We start from the raw sequence: 25844 nt of genomic DNA, 5'->3' as shown, positions 1-25844 counted from the left end.
CGTCTAGAGTAAAAGAATTAGCCAATTTAAGAGCACGAATTCTGTCCATAATCTCCTCATAAGAGGTATCCTTATCTAGCGACTTTTCTAGTTCATCAAACCAGAAACACGCTGCTGTAGTAACAGGAACAATGCATGAAATTGGCTGTAGAAGGTAACCTTGCTGAACAAACATCTTTTTAAGCAAACCTTCTAACTTTTTATCCATAGGATCTTTGAAAGCACAACTATCCTCTATAGGGATAGTAGTGCGTTTGTTTAAAGTAGAGACCGCCCCCTCGACCTTAGGGACTGTCTGCCATAAGTCCTTTCTGGGGTCGACTATAGGAAACAATTTCTTAAATATAGGGGGAGGAACAAAAGGTATGCCGGGCCTTTCCCATTCTTTGTTTACAATATCCGCCACCCGCTTGGGTATAGGAAAAGCTTCGGGGGGCACCGGGACCTCTAGGAACTTGTCCATCTTACATAATTTCTCTGGAATGACCAAATTGTCACAATCATCCAGGGTAGATAACACCTCCTTAAGCAGAGCGCGGAGATGTTCCAATTTAAATTTGAACGTAATAACATCAGGTTCAGCTTGTTGAGAAATTTTTCCTGAATCTGAAATTTCTCCCTCAGACAAAACCTCCCTAGCCCCTTCAGACTGGAGTAAGGGCATGTCAGAACCATTATCATCGGCGCCCTCATGCTCTTCAGTATCTAAAACAGAGCAGTCGCGCTTACGCTGATAAGTGGGCATTTTGGCTAAAATGTTTTTAATAGAATTATCCATTACAGCCGTTAATTGTTGCATAGTAAGAAGAATTGGCGCACTAGATGTACTAGGGGCCTCTTGTGTGGGCAAGACTGGTGTAGACACATAAGGGGATGATGCAGTACCATGCTTACTCCCCTCACTAGAGGAATCATCTTGGGCATCATTTTCACTATCACATGCATCACATCTATTTAAATGAGAAGGAACTTTGGCTTCCTGACATACAGAACATAGTCTATCTGATGGTACAGACATGATAAACAGGCATAAACTTGATAACAAAGTACAAAAAACGTTTTAAAATAAAACCGTTACTGTCACTTTAAATTTTAAACTGAACACACTTTATTACTGAATATGCGAAAAAGTATGAAGGAATTGTCCAAAATTCACCAAAATTTCACCACAGTGTCATAAAGCCTTAAAAGTATTGCACACCAAATTTGAAAGTCTTAACTCTTAAAATAACGGAACCGGAGCCGTTTTTACATTTAACCCCTATACAGTCCCTGGTATCTGCTTTGCTGAGACCCAACCAAGCCCAGAGGGGAATACGATACCAAATGACGCCTTCAGCACGCTTTTTCAGTGTATCAGAGCTCCTTACACATGCATCTGCATGCTTTGCTTCCCAAAAAACAACTGCGCATTAGTGGCGCGAAACTGAGGCTCTGCCTATGACTAGAGAAGGCCCCCAGTGAAAAAGGTGTCCAATACAGTGCCTGCCGTCTTTTTTATCAAAATTCCCAAGATAAAATTAACTCCTCAAAGTAAAAAACCATTAAACATGTTTATAAAACAAACGTTTTAGCCCAGAAAAATGTCTACCAGTCTTTAAAGCCCTTGTGAAGCCCTTTATAACTTGTTATTAAAATGGCTTACCGGATCCCATAGGGAAAATGACAGCTTCCAGCATTACCAAGTCTTGTTAGAAATGTGTCATACTTCAAGCAGCAAAAGTCTGCACACTGTTCCCCTCAACTGAAGTTACTTCATCTCAACAGTCCTGTGTGGAAACAGCCATCGATTTTAGTAACGGTTGCTAAAATCATTTTCCTCTTACAAACAGAAATCTTCATCTCTTTTCTGTTTCAGAGTAAATAGTACATACCAGCACTATTTTAAAATAACAAACTCTTGATTGAAGAATAAAAACTACATTTAAACACCAAAAAACTCTAAGCCATCTCCGTGGAGATGTTGCCTGTACAACGGCAAAGAGAATGACTGGGGAAGGCGGAGCCTAGGGGGGATCATGTGACCAGCTTTGCTGGGCTCTTTGCCATTTCCTGTTGGGGAAGAGAATATCCCACAAGTAAGGATGACGCCGTGGACCGGACACACCTATGTTGGAGAAACCAAAAACATAATTTATGCTTACCTGATAAATCTGTTTGGGTGAAGGCTGACCTGACCCCAAGTAAGCCTTGTGAATCAAGAGTTTCAACCAAGAGGCCAAAGTGAATAAACTAAAGGGAATTATGTCCAAAGTCTTTATTAGCACTAAAACAACGTTATCCTGATAAAAAATAAATAAATAAGCAGAATCGCAATAAAAAAAATTAAATCTTCCAAGAAAGCAGTTTAATATCCAATTAATCCATGGGTTTAAAAGGAGGAGCCTGCAAAACCCTTAACACCAGGTTAAGATTCCATGGAGGAGAAATTGGCCTGAAGAAAACCATGAATATCAGGAAGATTTGCAATCTTCCTATGAAACAAAACTGAGAGAGTAGAAATCTGCCCCTTAAGAGTACTGGCAGATAGGCCCTTATTTCTACCATCCTATAACAACTGCAAAATCCTAAGAATTTTTAAAGAATGCCAGAAAAAATCATGATCTATACACCAAGAAATAAAGGCCTTCTAGACGTTGCATTTTAAGTGTAAACAGTATTACATTGTCAAGAGTTATAACTTGGGTGTGGCTTATTAATGCATGCTTAATTATCTAAGCTATTAAATAAGTTGTTAGTTTCCCTGTAATATTAGGAATTACAAAATATAGTCCTCCTGTTGTTTGTTCTCCGGCAAGTTGTTTATAGAAGTTACTTAAGGGGAAACCAGGGTTCTTTTCATCATTCATAAAAGAAAATTATGTGACCTTAATCTCTGAAGTTGTAATTTGCCATTTGATCTTTTCCCTGAGTATGGCATTAGCTGTAATAGAGGCTCTTATTTTTCATTTCAATTCTGATGTTCCCTTCCATTTAAAGTAAAAAGAATATTTTTCTTGCCTCGCTGCATCCATCAGAACCATTTTAGAACATTAATTATGTGAAGATAATTGTGCATTGAAATGTTATTAAATTGTAAACTGTAAAATAATTTATCTTTGTGCTAAATGTAGTTTTTTGTTCACTATTAACATACCTAATTACTGTGTTTACTTATAGTAATATTTTATACACCATGTCCTTGTTAATTTATTACATTTTTCATTATGGGGGGAGGAAGGGGTTTATGTGCATGAGAGAATCATAGGATTCTTCCTGTATAAAAGGCATACTTTATTACCTATTACAAATAAGTGTGTGTATTTATTATCTCTTTTTTTATTGTACATAGGGTCTGACAGGCTTTATAGGAGAGAGATTTATTTTACAAATAGCCACCTATACTGACATCTTTAAAACTGTGGTATTAGATATAGAAAAAATATGTAAACAAGAGGCAGCAGCAAAAATCAGCCCCCAACGGTGGAGGAGAGAGCCCAGTCAATCGGAAATGCCTGCAGCTGCTTTGAATACAATTAACTATTAATGATCAGTTGCTTGCCTGAGTACATTGACACTTTAGTTAACACAAACTGTATTTTCCACCAAGCCTGTAATCTGGTTGCACGCTTTGGGGAATTACAGTGGTCCTGCAGGGTAGTTATATAATTGCAAATATTAGTAACAGGTGTATAGATCTGCGAATATGTTGTTCATTTACATTTTATGGTGATGCTTATATAGATATTTTTAGAGGTCAGATATGGCCCCTTGTAGCTGTGGCTATAGTAGACTGTACCATCTACAATTTTAAGCACATACTATTATGGCCAAATGCTAAAATGAAAATCTCCTAAAAAATAAAAATTACAATCATTTATGCAACATAGTTCAAATCAAATCCATATTTAAACTGCAATAAATCCCATATGTTATGTAGGACTGTGTACCATCATCCTTTTTCGAAAGAAAACTAAATTTATGCTTACCTGATAAATTATTTTCTTTCAGAATGATGATAGTCCACAGGCCTCCATAACATATTTTCTGCCACTAAGAAGAGGTCAAGAACCCATACAAGAGCTAGTTTTATGTACAGTATCTCACAAAAGTGAGTACACCCCTCACATTTTTGTAAATATTTTACACTGAAGAAATGACACTTTGCTAAAATGTAAAGTAGTAAGTGTACAGCTTGTATAACAGTGTAAATTTGCTGTTCCCTCAAAGTAACTCAACACACAGCCATTAATGTCTAAACCGTTAGCAACAAAAGTGAGTACACCCCTAAGTGGAAATGTCCAAATTGGGCACAAAGTGTCAATATTTTGTGTGGCCACCATTATTTTCCAGCACTCCCTTAACCCTCTTGGGCATGGAGTTCACCAGAGTTTACAGGTTGCCACTGAAGTCCTCTTCCACTCCTCCATGACAACATCACAGAGCTGGCGGATGTTAGAGACTTTGGGCTCCCCCACCATCCGTTTGAGGATGCCCCACAGATACTCAATAGGGTTTATGTCTGAAGACATGCTTAGCCAATCCATCACCTTTACCCTCAGCTTCTTTAGTAAGGCAGTGGTCGTCTTGGAGGTGTGTTTGGGGTCGTTATCATGTTGGAATACTGCCCTGGGGCCCAGTCTCCGAAGGGAGGAGATCATGCTCTGCTTCAGTATGTCACAGTACATGTTGGCATTCATGGTTCCCTCAATGAACTGCAGCTCCCCAGTGCCGGCAGCACTCATGCAGGCCCAGACCATGACACTTCCACCACCATGCTTGACTGTAAGCAAGACACACTTGTCTTTGTACTCCTCACCTGGTTGCCGCCACACACGCTTTACACCATCTTAACCAAATAAGTTTATCTTGGTCTCATCGGACCACAGGACATGGTTCCAGTAACCCATGTCCTTAGTCTGCTTGTCTTCAGCAAACTGTTTGCGGGCTTTCGTGTGCATCATCTTTAGAAGAGGCTTCCTTCTGGGACGACAGCCATGCAGACCAATTTGATGCAGTGTGCGGCATATGGTCTGAGCACTGACAGGCTGACCCCCCACCCCTTCAACCTCTGCAGCAATGCTGGCAGCACGTATACATCTATTTCCCAAAGACAACCTCTGGATATGATGCTGAGCACGTGCACTCAACTTCTTTGGTCGACCATGGCGAGGCCTGTTCTGATTGGAACCTGTTCTGTGAAACTGCTGTATGGTCTTGCCCACCATTCTGCAGTTCAGTTTCAGGGGCTTGGCAATCTTCTTTTAGCCTAGGCCATCTTTATGTAGAGCAACAATTCTTTTTTTCAGATCTTCAAAGAGTTCTTTGCCATGAGGTGCCATGGTGAACTTCCAGTGACCAGTATGAGAGAGTGTGAGAGCGATAACACCAAATTTAACACACCTGCTCCCCATTCACACCTGAGACCTTGTAATACTAACCAATGACACCAGGGAGGGAAAATGGCTAATTGGGCCCATTTTGAACATTTCCACTTAGGTGTGTACTCACTTTTGTTGCCAACGGTTTAGACATTAATGGCTCTGTGTTGAGTTATTTTGAGGGGACAGCAAATTTACACTGTTATACAGGATGTACACTCACTACTTTACATTGTAGCAAAGTGTCATTTCTTCACATGAAAAGATATAATAAAATATTTACAAAAATGTGAGGGGTGTACTCACTTTTGTGAGATAATGTATAGCCGAGTAGAGAATAGGAAAGAAAGGTAGGAGAGGCAAAGCAAGGTCTATATAGGTGCCATTAGAACTGTTTCCCATGAAGTGGGTGGGGCCTGTGGACGATCATCATTCCAAAAGAAAATAATTTATCAGGTAAGCATAATTTTTTTTTCTTCGTAAAATGATGATGGTCCACAGTCCTCCATAACATATGGGATTAATACCCAAGCCAATGGTCACTGACAGCTCCTATTTAGCCGACACCACCACCTGAAGGACCTGCCAAAGTTGATTGCGAAGAAACAAAGACATCAAAACAATAACATTTGGAAAAGGTATGGTAGGAGGGCCATATGGCAGCTTTGCAAATCTGCTGCATAATGTTACCACTGGTCTGGTAAAGTGAGCTGTTATACGTTAAGGAGGTGACTTACCCGCCACCAAGTAAGCCTTGTGAATCACTTGTTTAAGCAAAGACACTAATGCTACCTTAGTAGCTTTCTGTCCTTTACGATTCCCAGAGTAATGTACAAAAAAACTAGACATTTTTCTAAACTCTTTAGTCGTTTGGAGATAGAATTTCATAGTTCTAACTATGTCCAGATTATGTAACAATCTTTCCTTAGAGTTAGTAGGGTCTGGACAAAGAGAAGGGACAACAATTTCTTGATTGATTTTATCACTTGAACTCACTTTAGAAGAAAATCATATTTAGTACGCAGTACAGTCTTATCATTGTGAAATATCAAAAATGGAGGATCATAGGATAACAAGGACAACTCAAAAACTCTTCTGGCAGTAGAGATAGCTAATAAGAAAAGCACCTTCCAGTTTTATGTCTATGGAGTGCGTTTATTCAAAGGGAGGACTCTGAAGTACTGAAAAAACTAGTTTCAAATTCCAGGGAGGAGAAATAGGTCTTAAAACTGGCCAAATTCTAACGCCTGAACAAAGTTCTGAACTTTAGGAAGTTTAGCCAACTTCCCATGAAAAAGAAAATATAAAGATGAAATTTAACTCTTCAGGAAACTAGCTGATGAATCCTTTTCAAGGTCATCTTGTAAGAACTGAAGAATTCTCAGGATCCAAAAGACTAAGAAAATCCCTTAGAGGAGCACCACACAAAATATGCTTTCCAGATTTTGTGGTAAATCCTTTGGGTCACAGGTTTCCCAGCCTGCATCAGAGTATCAATTACAAAGTCTGAAAATCCTCTATGTCTCAAAACTAAGCATTCAACCTCCATGCAATCAAATTTAGATATTTGAGATCCTGATGGAAAAGAGGACCTCTTGGCCAGGCTGGAGCAATTCATATTACTGATGATAACTCCTGTTTGATCTAAACAATGACTCTCGGAAGAAGAACAAATGGAGGAAACAGGCATGCAAGATAGAATTCCCATGGGCATACCAAGGAATATACCATGTCAGCACTTGGATTTCTTGATCTTGCACAGTACTTTGGAAGTTTGTGATTTAAGTGTGAAGCCATCAGATGTATGTCTGGTAGGCCCTATGATGGATAAAGGACTTTGTGTCCACCAAAACAGAGATTGTCTGACGGATGTATCCAGAGCTATTTGTTGTTCTAGGTGTAGATAATTATTTGACCACTGATTGAGCATGGATAGTTGAAGGGGACATAAGTGAAAGTGGGCAAAAGGAACTGCGTCTGAAGAGGCTACCATATGACCCACTACCTCCATGCACTGAGCTACTTAATGTTTGTCCATATAAGCAAACCTCAGGAACTGATAGTGATCCCTGTGGATGGGGATGTTGTGCAGGTATGCATCCTTGAGGTCTATTGTAGTCATAAAATGAACCTGTTGAATTAAGGGCAAGATTGTGCGAATGGTTTACATCTTGAAAGTGGGAACCCTGCCAAACATGTTTAATGTCTTTAGGTCTAAAACAGGGGTGTAGGTCCTTTCCTTCTTTGGGAAAATAAACTGATTGAAGTAAAACCTTGGACCCTGTTGAGATACAGGTACTGGAATAATTACCCCCATATCCTCTAATTCCCAAACACACTGAAGAAAGACAGCCGCCGTTGACTGAAGTTTGGGAACATGAGACAGAAGGAATCACCCTCAAGGAGGTCTGGACTTTAAGTCTATCCAATAACCCTGAACATTATGTTTCGAACCCAGGAGTCCCAGACTGAACTGCACCAGGCCTCCTGAAAGAGACTCAGTCTTCCCCCTTCCAGAACATTCTGGTTTGGGGGCCGCATCTTTTTGCATATTTAGTGGTGTTGTTGGACTTTTTGGATTGCTTGTTCTTTTACCTCGAAGATCCAGGCTTACAGGCTAACTTGGAGGGCTCAGGTTTCTGACAAGAGGAGGAATTTTGGCCTTCTGAGGAGTTAAAGGAACGAAACTGATTTTCTCTTCTGTTCTTTCCTTTGGATTGTTTATCCTGAGGAAGAAAAGTTCCTTTCCCACCAGTGACTGTCTTAATAATAGAGTCCAAGTCTTAATCAAATAGAATCTTTCTTTCGAGGGCTTTAATGCAGTTTTGTAAATTCTCTGTAGAGGAATTGTCCATTACAATTTTGGCTACGGAGTCACACCATAGTGTTCGTGCTGCAGTCACACAGGTGAGAAAAACAGCCGGTCTAAGTAAAAGGCCTGTTTGAAGTAAGATTTTTCTTAAGAAGAACTCTAATTTGTGGTTCATTGGGTCTCTAAATGAAGTGCTATCCTCTATAGGGATAGTCATACGTTTGGTGAAAATGGAAATAGCACCATCAACCTTGGGGATTGTTTCCCACACTTCCACATTCTGTTCTGAAATAGGTAAATTTTCCTAACATCTTGTGGAAGGGGCGAAAGGTACGCCTGTTTTTTCCATTCCTTAGCAATATAGTCAGAGACCAAATCAGGGACCTGAAACGCCTGTGGAAGTTTTGGTGGGACATTGAAAACAATATTTAATGGATTAACAGGCTTGTTTTTAGCAGTGTTTTTCTCAGAAATTTCTAGAATTTTTAATACCTCCTGCAATAAATTGTGGATAAGCTCCACCTTAAATCTAAAGGCATTGTCATATTCAGGATTAGGCACAGGCTCCTGTTCATCTGATGACACTTCCCAATCAGATCTAGATTTATTTGCATCCTCATAGTCAGAGCTCTGTAAGAGTGCAGGAACTTGGGGTTGAGGGGAAGGATTCTGCACATTAACCACATGAGACTGAGATAAATCTCCAGATGTACACTTACTTGGTTTGGAGATTGCCGCCAAAAAATCTGTCACAATTTTATACATGCTGATTTTAAATTCAGGAGTAAAATCAGAAGGACCCCACTAAGTGACGAGTATTGGGCAAACTTCCCTCTGAGACATAAACTACCTATGTACCCCTAAACCGAGGTCCCCCCACATCGCTGCCACTATAATACATTTTTTTAACCCCTAATCTGCCGAACGCACACCGCCGCCACCTACATTATCCCTATGTAGCCCTAATCTGCTGCCCCTAACATCGCCAACACCTACATTATATTTATTAACCCCTAATCTGCCCCCCAACGTCGCCGCCACCTACCTACACTTATTAACCCCTAATCTGCCGACCGGCCCTCGCCGCTACGCTAATAAATGTATAAACCCTTAAACCGCCTCACAAACCCTATAATAAATAGTATTAACCCCTAATCTGCCCTCCCTAACATCGCCGACACCTAACTTCAAGTAATAACCCCTAATCTGCCGACCGGACCTCGCCGCTACTCTAATAAATGTATTAACCCGTAAAGCTAAGTCTAACCCTAACCCTAACACCGCCCTAAGTTAAATATAAATTAAATCTAACGAAATAAATTAAATATTATTAACTAAAGTCTTCCTATTTAAAACTAAATACTTACCTGTAAAATAAACCCTAATATAGCTACAATATAACGAATAATTATATTGTAGCTATATTAGGATTTATATTTATTTTACAGGCAAATTTGTATTTATTTTAACTAGGTAAAATAGCTATTAAATAGTTATTTACTATTTAATAGCTACCTAGTTAAAATAATTACCAAATTACATGTAAAATACATCCTAACCTAAGTTACAATTAAACCTAACACTACACTATCAATAAATAAATTAAATCAATTAATTAACAAAAAAAAACACTAAATTACAAAAAATAAAAAAAGATTACATGAATTTTAAGCTAATTACACCTACTCTAAGCCCCCTAATAAAATAACAAAGCCCCCCAAAATAAAAAAATTCCTTACCCTATTCTAAATTAAAATAGTTAACAGCTCTATTACCTTACCAGCCCTTAAAAGGGCTTTTTGCGGGGCATGCCCCAAAGAAATCAGCTCTTTTGCCTGTAAAAAAAAAACACAATACCACCCCCCAACATTACAACCCACCACCCACATACCCCTACTCTAACCCAAACCCCCCTTAAATAAACCTAACACTACCCCCCTGAAGATCTCCCTACCTTGAGTCGTCTTCACTCAGCCGAGCACCGATGGACCAAAAGAAGACATCCGGAGCGGCAGAAGTCTTCATCCTATCCGGGCAGAAGAGGACATCCGGACCGGCAGACATCTTCATCCAAGCGGCATCTTCTATCTTCATCCATCTGACGAGGAGCGGCTCCATCTTCAAGACCTCCGGAGCGGAACATCCTCATCCTCTTCCTACCGAGAACTGTCTCAGCTGAGTGCATCTCTCTCTCTTTTTATATTTATGTAAATTGCTCTTGGTTCTCCCTAAGAGTAAAAGGGGAAACCAGACGTGGACTCCTTGCACACATGCCCTTAGAGAGATGCGACTGCACCTCACTGACGAGGCCCACAGAAGGCCGAAACGATCATCTGGGGTTGTTGTTTCTCTTGTTCAGAGAAGAATTGCCTGGTATTTCGGTGCTGGGCTGTCATTGGGCAGGGTCAGACTGATATGCTACAGGATATTTTTTCTCTGTGAAGGGGCATAGTGTGCTACAAGAGTATGCACCCTGAGTGGCACCCAAAAATGAACAGGCACGGAAGTTTTTCCAGCATTTGTTCTGTCTCAGCTGAGTGCATCTCTCTCTCTGTTTATATTAGAATCACATTGTAATGCAGATAGTTCAGAAACTCTTCGAGCTGAAGAGATAGCAACTAGGAACAAAACTTTCTAAGATAAAAGCTTAATCTATGGAATGCATGGGTTCAAATGGAACCCACTGAAGAACTTTAAGAACTAAATTTAGACTCCATGGCGGAGCAACAGGTTTAAACACAGGCTTAATTCTAGCTAAAGCCTGACAAAAAGCCCGAACGTCTGGAACATCTGCCAGACGCTGGTGCAACAAAATAGACAGAGCAGATATCTGTCCTTTTAGGGAACTAGTTGACAATCCTTTCTCCAATTCCTCTTGGAGAAAAGACAAAATCCTAGGAATCCTGATTTTACTCCAGGAGTAGCCTTTGGATTCGCATCAAAAAATATATTTGCGCCATATCTTATGATAGATTTTCCTGGTAACAGGCTTTCAAGCCTGAATCAAGGTATCTATGACCGACTCAGAGAAACCCTGCTTTGATAGAATCAAGCGTTCCATCTCCAAGCAGTCAATTGCAGAGAAATTAAATTTGGATGCTTGAACGGACCTTGAATGAGAAGGTCCCGTCTCAGTGACAGAGTCCATGGTGGCATAGATAACATGTCCACCAGGTCTGCATACCAAATCCTACGTGGCCACGCAGGAGCTATCAATATCACCGAAGCTCTCTCCTGTTTGATTCTGGCAATCAAATGAGGAAGGAGAGGAAATGGTGGAAACACATAAGCCAGGTTGAACGACCAGGGTACTGCTAGAGCATCTATCAGTACTGCTTGAGGATCCCTTGACCTGGATCCGTAACGAGGAAGTTTGGCATTCTAACGAGACGCAATCAGATCCAATTCTGGTGTGCCCCATAGCCGAACCAGTTGAGCAAACACCTCCGGATGGAGTTCCCACTCCCCCGGATGAAAGTCTGACGACTTAGAAAATCTGCCTCCCAGTTCTCTACTCCTGGGATATAGATCACTGACAGATGGCAAGAGTGAGCCTCTGCCCATTGGATTATCCTTGAGACTTCTATCATTGCTAAGGAACTCTTTGTTCCACCCTGATGATTGATATAAGCCACAGTCGTGATGTTGTCCGACTGAAACCTGATGAATCTGGCCGAAGCCAGCTGAGGCCATGCCTGGAGAGCATTGAATATCACTCTTAATTCCAGAATATTTATCGGTAGGAGAGCCTCCTCCCGAGTCCACAAACCCTGTGCTTTCAGGGAATTCCAGACCGCACCCCAGCCCAGAAGGCTGGCGTCTGTTGTCACTATAACCCAATCTGGCCTGCGGAAACACATTCCCTGGGACAGATGATCCTGTGACAGCCACCAAAGAAGAGAGTCCCTGGTCTCTTGATCCAGATTTATCTGAGGAGATAAATCCACATAATCCCCATTCCACTGATTGAGCATGCATAGTTGCAGTGGTCTGAGATGCAAGTGAGCAAACGGAACTATGTCCATTGCCGCTACCATTAGACCGATTAGCTCCATACACTGAACCACTGACGGCCGAGGAATGGAATGAAGAGCTCGGCAGGTGGACAAAATCTTTGATCTCCGTCAGAAAAATGTTCATGTCCACCGAGTCTATCAGAGTCCCTAGAAATGAAACTCTTGTGAGGGGGGAAAGAGAACTCTTTTTTTACGTTCACCTTCCACCCGTGAGATCTTAGAAAAGCCAACACTAAGTCTGTGTGAGACTTGGCTAGTTGGAAAGTCGACGCTTGAATTAAAATGTTGTCTAGATAAGGCGCCACTGCTATGCCACGCGGTCTTAGAACCGCCAGAAGGGACCCTAGCACCTTTGTGAAGATTCGTGGCGCCGTGGCCAACCCGAAAGGAAGAGCCACAAACTGATAATGCTTGTCCAGAAAGGCGAACCTGAGGAACTGGTGATGATCTTTGTGGATAGGAATGTGTAGATACGCATCCTTTAAGTCCACGGTGGTCATATATTGACCCTCCTGGATCAATGGTAAGATAGTCCGAATAGTCTCCATCTTGACCTAATTGGTTTAGGATCTTGAGATCCAAAATAGGTCTGAAAGTTCCCTCTTTTTTGGGAACCACAAACAGATTAGAGTAGAACCCCTGCCCCTGCTTGGAACTGGGCAGATCACTCCCATAGTAAAAAGGTCTTCTACCCAGCGTAAGAACACCTCTCTTTTTGTCGGGTTTACAGACAATTGAGAAAGATGGAACCTCCCCCTTGGAGGAGAATCCTTGAAATCTAGAAGGTATCCCTGGGTTACAATTTCTACTGCCCAGGAATCCTGAACGTCTCTTGCCCAGGCCTGAGCAAAGAGAGAGAGTCTGCCCCCTACTAGATCCGGTCCCAGATCAGGGGCTACCCCTTCATGCTGACTTAGTGGCAGCAGCAGGTTTTTTGGCCTGTTTACCCTTGTTCCAAGCCTGATTAGGTCTCCAGGTTGGCTTAGATTGAGCAAAGTTCCCCTCTTGCTTTGCGGAAGAGGAAGTGGGACCACTCTTGAAGTTTCAAAAGGAACGAAAATTATTTTGTTTGGTCCCTGTCTTATTTGACTTATCTTGAGGGAGGGTATGACCCTTCCCTACAGTAATGTCTGAAATGATCTCTTTCAGTGCAGGCCAGAATAGGGTCTTACCTTTGAAAGGGATGGACAAAAGCTTAGATTTAGATGACACATCAGCTGACCAGGACTTAAGCCATAACGCTCTACACGCTAAAATGGCAAAACCTGAATTCTTTGCTGCTAACTTAGCAAGATTAAAAGCGGCGTCTGTAATAAAAGAATTAGCTAACTTAAGAGCCTTAATTCTGTCCAGAATATCATCTAGTGGGGTCTCCATCTGAAGAGCCTCTTCTAGAGCCTCAAACCAAAAGGCAGCCGCAGTGGTTACAGGAACAATGCAGGCTATAGGTTGAAGAAGAAAATCTTTATGAACAAAATATTTCTTTAGGAGACCCTCTAATTTTTTATCCATAGGATCAATGAAAGAACAACTGTCTTCAATAGGTATAGTTGTACGCTTAGCCAGAGTAGAAATAGCTCCCTCCACCTTAGGGACCGTCTGCCTTGAGTCCTTTATGGTGTCAGAAATGGGAAACATTTTCTTAAAAACAGGAGGGGGAGCGAACGGAATACCTGGTCTATCCCACTCCTTAGTAACTATGTCCGAAATCCTCTTAGGGACCGGAAAAACATCAGTGTAAACAGGAACCTCTAAATATTTGTCCATTTTACACAATTTCTCTGGAACTACAATAGGGTCACAATTATCCAGAGTCGATAAAACCTCCCTGAGCAATAAGCGGAGGTGCTCTAGCTTAAATTTAAATGCTGTCATATCTGAATCTGTCTGAGGGAACATCTTTCCTGAATCAGAAATCTCTCCCTCAGACAGCAATGACTTCATCCCTACCTCAGAACATTGTGAGGGAATATCGGATATGGTTACTAAAGTGTCAGAAGGCTCAGCATTTGTTCTTAACCCAGAGCTACTGCGCTTCCCTTGCAACCCTGGCAGTTTAGATAAAACCTCTGTGAGGGTAGTATTCATAACTGAAGCCATATCTTGCAAGGTGAAAGAATTAGACGCACTAGAAGTACTTGGTGTCGCTTGTGCAGGCGTTACTGGTTGTGACACTTGGGGAGAACTAGATGACAAAACCTGATTTCCTTCTGTCTGAGAATTATCTAATGCCAAATTTTTATAAGAAAAAATATGCTGTTTGCAATTTATAGACATATCAGTACAAGTGGGACACATTCTAAGAGGGGGTTCCACAATGGCTTCTAAACAAATTGAGCAATGAGTTTCCTCAGTGTCAGACATGTTTAACAGGCTAGTAATGAGGCAAGTAAGCTTGGAAAACACTTTATTTAATGAAAAAAACACAATTTGCAAAAACGGTACTGTGCCTTTAAGAGAAAAAAAGGCATACATAAACTGCAAAACAGGTTAAAATTGCTTCAAATTTTCCGAAATTTTAAGTGTACCCACTAAGCTTTAGAAGGATTGCACCACAAGTAAATAAGTAATAAACCCCCAAATGAAAAAAACGGATTGAAAATTGTCTAAAACCGGTTAAAACCCCTATTAGTACCTTGCCACAGCTCTGCTGTGACCCTACCTGCCCTTAGGGAACGATAATATTAGGTTAAAGCTTCGATTAGGCCTTTAGAAGAATATCAGGACCTCTGGAGAAGTTGCTTGCTGCTTGTCTGTACTGACTAAATGCGCAACTGAGGCGTGAAAATAGGCCCCGCCCACCGCACTCGATGTTGCTGGGGCCTACACAAATCTATCAAACCTTGTCTGAAAGCCATGTGGGTTATAACAACCCCAAATAATGCCAAAAGAACCCTCAAGCAAATGTCCCATCAAAATAAAAAACGTTACTCCCAGAACACACAAACGTTTGTCCCAATCTCTCATATACAAACTGAGTGCCCAAAAAATTAGCCCTTTATGCAAGCTAGTAAAACCTCTTATAACACTAGGATTACTGCTTCCCCTTCCCCTTATGGGGATACTGTCAGCCTTTCTGAGTTAACACAGTCTCTGCAGAAAATATGACTGAACATACCTCATTGCTGTATAGCAGGAAACCGTTCCTCACACTGAAGTTTTCCTGTACTTCTCAGCTTCTGTGGGAACAGCAGTGGACCTTAGTTACAAATGCTAAGATCATAATCCTCCAGGCAGAAATCTTCATCTATGTCCTGCCTGAGAGTAAATAGCACAACACCGGTACCATTTTAAAATAATAAACTCTTGATTGTAGATAAAATAAAACTAACAGCTTAACACCTCTTTCACTTTACCCTTCCTGCTTAAAACCGGCAAAGAGAATGACTGGGGGGTTGAGTTAAGGGGGCAGCTATATAGACAGCTCTGCTGTGGTGCTCCCTTTGCCACTTCCTGTTAGGAAGGATAATATCCCACAAGTAAGGATGAATCCGTGGACTCGGTACATCATGAAAAAGAAAAGTATAATTGTTTGTCTATTTATGCAGACAATAGTTTTTATATTAATGTAAATATTTTTTACTAATCCTAATCAGATGCTATTATAATGATAGGTCTAGCTATCATAAAAAAAGTATTAGTTTAACACCCAGATTCTTCCATCATAGTTCCACAGTTAGTGAAGTGTTATTCATAACTCTAGGGAACATGTTTCCAGTGCTCCAGAGTCCAGTGGAGACATGGTTTACACCATGTCAGCCAACGCTTCGCATTGTGCATGTTGATATGAGGCTTGTGTACAGCTGTTTGGCCATGCAAACCTATTTTGTGAACCTACTAACACTGAGTTCTTGTGCTGATGTTGCTTCCAGAGGCCGTTTGAAACTCTGTAGTGAGTGATGCAACAGATGATCTTCCGCACTTGATGGCCCTCTTTGTGAGTTTGTGTGGTCTACTACTCTGTGACAGGACTGTTGTTGATCCTAGATACTTTCCCTTCCCAATAAGAACACTTATAGTTGACAGGCGCAGATCTAGTAGGGCAGACATTTAACAAACTGATTTGTGCAAAAAATGTATGCTTACCTGATAAATTACTTTCTCCAACGGTGTCTCCGGTCCACGGCGTTATCCATAACTTGTGGGAATATTCTCTTCCCCAACAGGAAATGGCAAAGAGCACAGCAAAAGCTGTCCATATAGTCCCTCCTAGGCTCCGCCCACCCCGTCATTCGACCGACGGACAGGAGAAAAACTGGAGAAACTATAGGGTGCCGTGGTGACTGTAGTTAAAGAAATAAATACATCAAACCTGATTAAAAAACCAGGGCGGGCCGTGGACCGGACACACCGTTGGAGAAAGTAATTTATCAGGTAAGCATAAATTCTGTTTTCTCCAACATTGGTGTGTCCGGTCCACGGCGTCATCCATAACTTGTGGGAACCAATACCAAAGCTTTAGGACACGGATGAAGGGAGGGAGCCAATCAGGTTACCTAAACGGAAAGGCACCACGGCTTGCAAAACCTTTCTCCCAAAAATAGCCTCCGAAGAAGCAAAAGTATCAAATTTGTAGAATTTGGCAAAAGTGTGCAGGGAAGACCAAGTCGCTGCCTTACATATCTGATCAACAGAAGCCTCGTTCTTGAAGGCCCATGTGGAAGCCACAGCCCTAGTAGAGTGAGCTGTGATGCGTTCGGGAGGCTGCCGTCCGGCAGTCTCATAAGCCAATCGGATGATGCTTTTCAGCCAAAAGGAAAGAGAGGTAGCAGTAGCTTTTTGACCTCTCCTCTTGCCAGAATAAATGACAAACAGAGAAGACGTTTGTCTGAAATCCTTTGTTGCTTCTATATAGAACTTTAAAGCACGAACCACATCTAAATTGTGTAACAAACGTTCCTTCTTTGAAACTGGATTCGGACACAAAGAAGGCACAACTATTTCCTGGTTAATATTCTTGTTGGAAACAACCTTTGGAAGGAAACCAGGTTTAGTACGCAAAACAACCTTATCTGAATGGAACACCAGATAGGGCGGATTACACTGCAGAGCAGATAACTCAGAAACTCTTCTAGCAGAAGAAATAGCAACCAAAAACAGAACTTTCCAAGATAACATCTTGATATCTATGGAATGTAGAGGTTCAAACGGAACCCCTTGAAGAACTGAAAGAACTAAATTCAGACTCCAGGGAGGAGTCAAAGGTCTGTAAACTGGCTTGATCCTGACCAAAGCCTGAACAAAAGCTTGAACATCTGGCACAGCTGCCAGTCGTTTGTGTAACAAGACAGATAAAGCAGAAATCTGTCCCTTTAGAGAACTCGCTGATAATCCCTTATCCAAACCTTCTTGAAGAAAAGAAAGGATCCTAGGAATTTTGATCTTACTCCATGAGAATCCCTTGGATTCACACTAACAGATATATATTTTCCATATTTTATGGTAAATTTTTCTAGTTACAGGTTTTCTGGCTTGTACCAGAGTATCTATCACAGAATCCGAAAACCCACGCTTAGATAAAATCAAGTGTTCAATTTCCAAGCCGTCAGCTGGAGGGAAACTAGATTTGGATGTTCGAATGGACCCTGTACTAGAAGATCCTGTCTCAAAGGTAGCTTCAATGGTGGAGCCGATGACATATTCACCAGGTCTGCATACCATGTCCTGCGTGGCTACGCAGGAGCTATCAAGATCACTGAGGCCCTCTCCTGTTTGATCCTGGCTACCAGCCTGGGAATGAGAGGAAACGGTGGAAACACATATGCATCCACTAGAGTCGCCTTGGGATCCCTGGATCTGGACCCGTAGCAAGGAACCTTGAAGTTCTGACAAGACGCCATCAGATCCATGTCTGGAATGCCCCATAATTGAGTCAACTGGGCAAATATCTCCGGATGGAGTTCCCACTCCCCCGGTTGGAATGTCTGACGACTCAGATAATCCGCCTCCCAGTTTTCCACTCCTGGGATGTGGATTGCAGATAGGTGGCAGGAGTGATCCTCTGCCCATTTTATGATTTTGGTCACTTCTCTCATCGCCAGGGAACTCCTTGTTCCCCCCTGATGGTTGATGTAAGCAACAGTCGTCATGTTGTCTGATTGGAATCTTATGAATCTGGCCTTTGCTAGTTGAGGCCAAGCCCTGAGAGTATTAAATATCACTCTCAGTTCCAGAATGTTTATCGGGAGAAGAGACTCTTCCCGAGACCATAGACCCTGAGCTTTCAGGGAGTCCCAGACCGCGCCCCAGCGTCGGTCGTGACGATGACCCACTCTGGTCTGCGGAAGCTCATTCCCTGGGACAGGTGATCCTGGGTTAGCCACCAATGGAGTGAGTCTCTGGTCTTCTGATCTACTTGAATCACTGGAGACAAGTCTGTATAGTCCCCATTCCACTGTTTCAGCATGCACAGTTGTAATGGTCTTAGATGAATTCGCGCAAAAGGAACTATGTCCATTGCTGCAACCATCAACCCTACTACTTCCATGCACTGAGCTATGGAAGGTCGTGGAACAGAGTGAAGAACTTGACAAGCATTTAGAAGTTTTGACTTTCTGACATCTGTCAGGAAAATATTCATTTCTAAAGAATCTATTATTGTCCCCAAGAAAGGAACTCTTGTCGACGGAGACAGGGAACTCTTTTCTATGTTCACCTTCCACCCGTGAGATCTGAGAAAGGCCAGAACGATGTCTGTGTGAGCCTTTGCCTTTGAAAGATACGACGCTTGTATCAGAATGTCGTCCAAGTAAGGTGCCACTGCAATGCCCCTTGGTCTTAGAACCGCTAGAAGGGACCCGAGTACCTTTGTGAAAATCCTTGGAGCAGTGGCTAGCCCGAATGGGAGAGCCACAAACTGGTAATGTTTGTCCAGAAAGGCGAACCTTAGGAACTGATGATGATCTTTGTGGATAGGAATATGTAGATACGCATCCTTTAGATCCACGGTAGTCATAAATTGACCCTCCTGGATTGAAGGTAAAATCGTTCGAATAGTTTCCATTTTGAACGATGGCACTCTGAGAAATTTGCTTAGAATCTTTAAATCCAGAATTGGTCTGAAAGTTCCCTCTTTTTTGGGAACTACAAACAGATTTGAGTAAAACCCCATTCCTTGTTCCACAGTTGGAACTGGGTGTATCACTCCCATTTTTAACAGGTCTTCTACACAATGTAAGAATGCCTGTCTCTTTATTTGGTTTGAAGATAAGTGAGACATGTGGAACCTTCCCCTTGGGGGTAGTTCCTTGAATTCCAGAAGATAACCCTGAGAAACTATTTCGAGTGCCCAGGGATCCTGAACATCTCTTGCCCAAGCCTGAGCGAAGAGAGAGAGTCTGCCCCCTACTAGATCCGGTCCCGGATCGGGGGCTACTCCTACATGCTGTTTTGGTAGCAGCAGCAGGCTTCTTGGCCTGCTTACCCTTGTTCCAGCCTTGCATCGGTTTCCAAGCTGGTTTGGTTTGTGAAGCATTACTCTCTTGTCTAGAGGCTGCAGAGTTGGAGGCCGGTCCGTTCCTGAAATTGCGAAAGGAACGAAAATTAGACTTATTCTTGGCCTTGAAAGGCCTATCTTGTGGGAGGGCGTGGCCCTTACCCCCAGTGATGTCTGAGATAATCTCTTTCAATTCTGGCCAAAAAAGGGTTTTACCCTTGAAAGGGATATTAAGCAACTTTGTCTTGGAAGATACATCCGCTGACCAAGACTTTAGCCAGAGCGCTCTGCGCGCCACAATTGCAAACCCTGAATTTTTCGCACCTAATCTAGCTAACTGCAAAGCGGCATCTAAAATAAAGGAATTAGCTAACTTAAGTGCGTGAATTCTGTCCATAACCTCCTCATACGGAGTCTCTCTACTGAGCGACTTTTCTAGTTCCTCGAACCAGAACCACGCTGCTGTAGTGACAGGAATAATGCACGAAATAGGTTGCAGGAGGTAACCTTGCTGTACAAAAATCTTTTTAAGCAAACCCTCCAATTTTTTATCCATAGAATCTTTGAAAGCACAATTATCCTCGATAGGAATAGTAGTGCGCTTAGCTAGTGTAGAAACTGCCCCCTCGACCTTAGGGACTGTCTGCCATAAGTCCTTTCTGGGGTCGACCATAGGAAATAATTTCTTAAATATAGGAGGGGGGACAAAAGGTATGCCGGGCTTCTCCCACTCCTTATTCACTATGTCCGCCACCCGCTTGGGTATAGGAAAAGCGTCGGGGTGCACCGGAACCTCTAGGAACTTGTCCATCTTGCACAATTTTTCTGGAATGACCAGGTTGTCACAATCATCCAGAGTAGATAGCACCTCCTTAAGCAGTGCGCGGAGATGCTCTAATTTAAATTTAAATGTCACAACATCAGGTTCTGCCTGTTGAGAAATTCTACCTGAATCAGAAATTTCCCCATCTGACAAAACCTCCCTCATGGCCACTTCAGATTGGTGTGAGGGTATGACAGAGCAATTATCATCAGCGCCCTCCTGCTCTACAGTGTTTAAAACAGAGCAATCGCGCTTTCTCTGAAATGCAGGCATTTTGGATAAAATATTTGCTATGGAGTTATCCATTACTGCCGTCAATTGTTGCATAGTAACAAGCATTGGCGCGCTAGAAGTACTAGGGGTCTCCTGCGTGGGCAAAACTGGTGTAGACACAGAAGGAGATGATGTAGAACTATGTCTACTCCCTTCATCTGATGAATCATCTTGGGCAACTTTACTATCTGTGGCAGTACTGTCCTTACTTTGTTTGGACGCTATGGCACAATTATCACACAATTTTGAAGGGGGAGACACATTGGCTTCCATAAATACAGAACATAGTTTATCTGAAGGCACAGACATGTTAAACAGGCTTAAACTTGTCAATAAAATACAAAAACCATTTTAAAACAAAACCGTTACTGTCTCTTTAAATTTTAAACAGGGCACACTTTTTTACTGAATATGTGAAAAACTATGAAGGAATTGTTCAATTTTAACCAAATTTTCACCACAGTGTCTTAAATTGGGGTGCATTCAAAGCATTCAAAGCATTGCACCCCAAATTTCAGACCTTTAACCCTTAAAATGACGAAAAAAATGACGAAACCGGAGCCGTTTACAATTTTAACCCCTCTACAGTCCCAGCTACAGCCTTTGCTGCGACTTTACCAAACCCAGGGGGGTATACACCAAATGAAGCCTTCTAGAAACCTTTTCAACCACTTCCAGACCCACACACAAGCAGCTGCATGTCCTGCTCTCAAAAGTAACTGCGCAGTAATGGCGCGAAAATGAGGCTCTGTCTACTACATAGAAGGCCCTTCCTGACTGGGAAGGTGTCTAAACCAGTGCCTAAAAAAACGTTCCCCAAAGTTATAAAGTGTGAATTTCAACTTCAAGCTGTATAAAATGCCCAAATAAAGCAATCGATCTAGCCCATAAAAGTGTCTACCAGTTTTATAGCCCATATTAAGCCCTTTATTCTGTTTGAGACTAAGAAAATGGCTTACCGGTCCCCATGATGGGGAAAATGACAGCCTTCCAGCATTACTCAGTCTTGTTAGAAATATGGCTAGTCATACCTTAAGCAGAAAAGTCTGCCAACTGTTTCCCCCAACTGAAGTTATCTCATCTCAACAGTCCTATGTGGAAACAGCAAACGATTTTAGTTACTGCTGCTAAAATCATATTCCTCTCACAAACAGAACTCTTCATCTTTTTCTGTTTCAGAGTAAATAGTACATACCAGCACTATTTTAAAATAACAAACTCTTGATAGTAGAATAAAAAACTACAACTAAACACCACATACTCTTCACCATCTCCGTGGAGATGCTGCTTGTTCAGCGGCAAAGAGAATGACTGGGGTGGGCGGAGCCTAGGAGGGACTATATGGACAGCTTTTGCTGTGCTCTTTGCCATTTCCTGTTGGGGAAGAGAATATTCCCACAAGTTATGGATGACTCCGTGGACCGGACACACCAATGTTGGAGAAATAATATGTTTGAAGTCTTCAGTACAACTCAATGCTCTACCAATGTTTGCCTGTGGAGATTTTATGGCTATGTGCTGGAGGTTATGAAACTGTTAGTAAAGGTGTGGCTGAAAAATCTAAACTCAATAATTAATAGGGGTGTACACATACTTTTGGCCATTTGCAGAGCTAATTTACATGAAATGGTGTCAAAATATATAATAAAAAATGAAATGTAAAGTTGTTACACTACACATAACTAAACAATGTTGGATCCATTTAAGAAGCTGCGAAAACCGCTTTGACAACTGCTTCTTAACTCTCGGCTGCAGGCTCAATCTTGCAAGCCTGTAGATGAGAGTTAAGAAGCAGGGGTCATCAGACTGCTGCTTCTTAACCCTCTACGGCAACTGTAAAGTGGCGTTCCACAATCCTTACTTTTCCGACTGGGGTTTATTGACAACCATGCACGAGCAGGGAGCGGCATTGCACACTCCGCTTGTGTGCAATGATAAACGCGGGCAGCATATTACTGTCTGTCCGGCCCATGTTAAATAGAGGTTTTTATATTTAAATCTCAAGAAGTTAAATGTCCCTTTAATCTAAATTCTCATAACAAAGCTACTTGCACTGACTTTAAAGAGAGAATGATAGATCAAGGGTTGATCAAAAAGTCCTCATTTGAGTCTCCAAAGACTTATACCAGACCCTAAATTCCATGACCTATACAGGTTAACGTATACAATTTAAAAAATATGACAATGATGTAAGGAAAATAATTTTTGTAAGCAAAGCTTTTGTGTCAATACAGTTATAAGAAGGTGCAACATAAGTTGTTGTTAACTACTTAATTCAAGTTTGAATATTATTTAAACAGCTTGGTTGACTTATTAACCATTTACAAAAAAATATTTTTCTTTATCACTTTGTTTCAACCAATCATCTACTAATTTTAAGTTCTCATAAGCAAGGGCTAACCTAGAAAGTTAATATTTCTTGTATATTTTATGTAATAGAATATGTTGGTTCATGATTACTGAAGAATATTAAAAATTATTACTTATGTGCAAATAAATTAAGCAGCAAAGAAAACACTATAGTACACTGGTATGTATTATTTTTTTCTATCACTGCTAAATATGGCAGATTAGTATAGACCAAAGCCATTATTAACTGATCATTATATATCGGTAAAAAATAAATAATTAGAAACTGTTACCAAAGTGCAAAACTCATTTTATATTGCTTCCCTGTCCCTCAAATGATGATGAAAACACAAACATAACTCAAAATGTTTAAATGGACATTATAGTGCAAAAACAACACACTCTAATTGATTTTCTGCAGCGGATACAGATGCTGAGCCAATCATCAGTGGTAGTCGCACAGCTGGGCCTAGCGACCACAAATTGTCTCGTCAGCTGTATCTACTTGGGATCAGCAGTGTTCTGTGGCTCTCTAGGGGCATTTTAACTACAACTATGCGTTTAACCCTTTTGTGAAAAATTCACAGAATTAGAGCAAGTAATTTTTGTACTATGTCTCTTTAAATCTAGCATGGCCAAAGCCACCATAGGCCTCAGAGAGAGCACTACTAGTTAGTACCCAGCAGCCCCAGTCTTACTTACCAACTTAAGCCTTTCAGGTGGAATTTTGCTGGTATCTATTGGTGATCTCTCGGTAACATTCTTAAATCTAACTTCTGGAATTGCAAGAGCACAAATTACATGTGCCCATCTGAGGGAAAAAAATAAATAAATTATAAGTTAATTATAGTTAATTAAAAGAAAAACAATAAATCTACTATAAATATAGAAATATAAACATATTGTACCAATAACAGAAAAAAATGACAGCATAAGAAGAGTCAAATATAAGAAAAATCCAGGTTCTAAGAATGTTTACTTCAATCTTATGTAGTTTGACAGTGGAGTTTCATGTACACAAAACAAGCTTTTCATATCATCTTGCATAAATGACTCGTCTTCAAACAATACTTTTTTTGAAAAGTGTGTGTAATAAAATGCTCGTCTTTATGTATTCTTGCTAAATGACAGAGCGGCAGTAGCTATCACAAGCCCATAGAGCAGAACCTCCTTGTCTGAACAAATAGCACATTTACAATGAAGCTATGAGGTTATTTCAATGTGAAATAAGTTAGCTGTTACTTTTTCAAACTGTTATACAGAGGAAAGAAGTAATATACTTTACTTTGCTTTTCAAAACATACACAACAATGGGAAGTTGAAATGCACTAAAACAGTTGAGTAATGAGTAGTAGGTGTTGGCCATAGGTATGATAATAAAGCAATACACTCAACCTTTGTTAAAAAGCATAACTAGGTAGGCGCAGAAGCAGCCATGCACTACTTGGACCTAGCTGGTGATTGGTGGCTACACACATGCTACTTGCCATTAGCTTACCAGATGTTTTCTGCTAGGTTCAAGTAGTGCATTGCTGCTCTGAAGTCGACAAACTATTTTTTAACTGTTTTGCAAGAGTTAAACACATGCAACACATACAGTGGATATAAAAAGTCTACACACGCTTAAGAGATTGCAGGTTTTTGAAATGCAAATAGTTCACTATTAGGAACATTTATTAAAAAAACAACAACCCTGCAACCCCTAATTGCATACGTCTGCACACCCCACTCCAACTAATATTTTGTGGAAACACCTTTTGTGTTTTATTACAGCAGTAAGTCTTTGTGAATAAGTCTCTATTAACTTTGCACATCTGGATTTTAGAATTTGCAAAAAAAGTTCAAGTTCCTCCAAATTGCAAGAAATTCTCTTTCGACAGGTTTTCAATGGGATTAAGGTCTATACTCTGACTGGGCCATTCAAATACTTTTTTCCTTTTCTAAAGCCATGCCTTGAAAGATTTGGATGTGTGCTTTAGGTCATTGTGATGTTGGAATGTGAAATTCCTCTTCATTTTCAGCTTTCTGAAAGTGGCCAGCAGGTTTTATGCCAAAATATCTTGATATTTGGAGCTATTCATTATTACATCTATCTTGACAAGAGCCCCTAACCCAGCTAAAGAGAAGCAGCCCCAAAACATAATGCTACCACCACCATGCTTCACATTTTGTACAGTGTTCCTTGGATAATGAGCTTTATTGGCTTTGTACCAAATATATATTTTACAATTTAGGCTGAAAAGTTCAACCTTTGTCTCGTCACACCTCTTTCCTGCATGTTTGGGGCAACTGAATTAATCTTTTGGCATAATTTTCTTTTTGTATGAAAGAGTTTCCATCTTGCCACCTTACCCCATAGCCCAGACAAGTGCTGAATACGAGAGATGGTGGTCACATGCAAGTAATGACCTGCCAGAAATTCATGTAGCACCTTCAGTGTTGTTGTTGACCTCTTGGTAGCCTCCCTAAGTTTTCTCCTAGTCCTCTCATCAACTTTGGAGGATCGTCCTGATCTTCACAATGTCTCCACCTAATGATTATATTGTTTATATCCCTCTTCTGATTAGTACTTTTCAACAATTAGCTCTCACAATTTCCTTGTCAAGTCTTTTTAGACCATGGTTGTACCAGTACAATGCACAGTGAGATCAGTAGGGGGGTGCGGGCCACACCTGGGTGACACCCTCCAGGGTTTTTTTTTTTTTTTTAAATTTTATTGAAATTCAAGGAAATACAATGTAGAGATGCATATATTTTTTTATTAGAGGGGCCAGCA

The 25844-nt window shown here is 41.1% G+C and overlaps 1 protein-coding gene across 1 annotated transcript in view; it reads right to left on the bottom strand.

The window, feature by feature from the left end:
- Nucleotides 1-25844, bottom strand: part of KDM4C (lysine demethylase 4C) — a 1488570-nt gene that overhangs the window by 200073 nt on the left and 1262653 nt on the right. The window contains exon 18 of the mRNA XM_053702565.1: nt 23771-23879. Within this exon, the coding sequence (XP_053558540.1) occupies nt 23771-23879 (109 nt within the window). The remainder of the gene's footprint in view (nt 1-23770; nt 23880-25844) is intronic.

The sequence above is a fragment of the Bombina bombina genome, chromosome 2, assembly GCF_027579735.1.
Source record: "Bombina bombina isolate aBomBom1 chromosome 2, aBomBom1.pri, whole genome shotgun sequence".
NCBI classification, from domain to species: Eukaryota; Metazoa; Chordata; class Amphibia; order Anura; family Bombinatoridae; genus Bombina; species Bombina bombina.
This window is presented reverse-complemented; position numbering and strand designations above follow the sequence as displayed.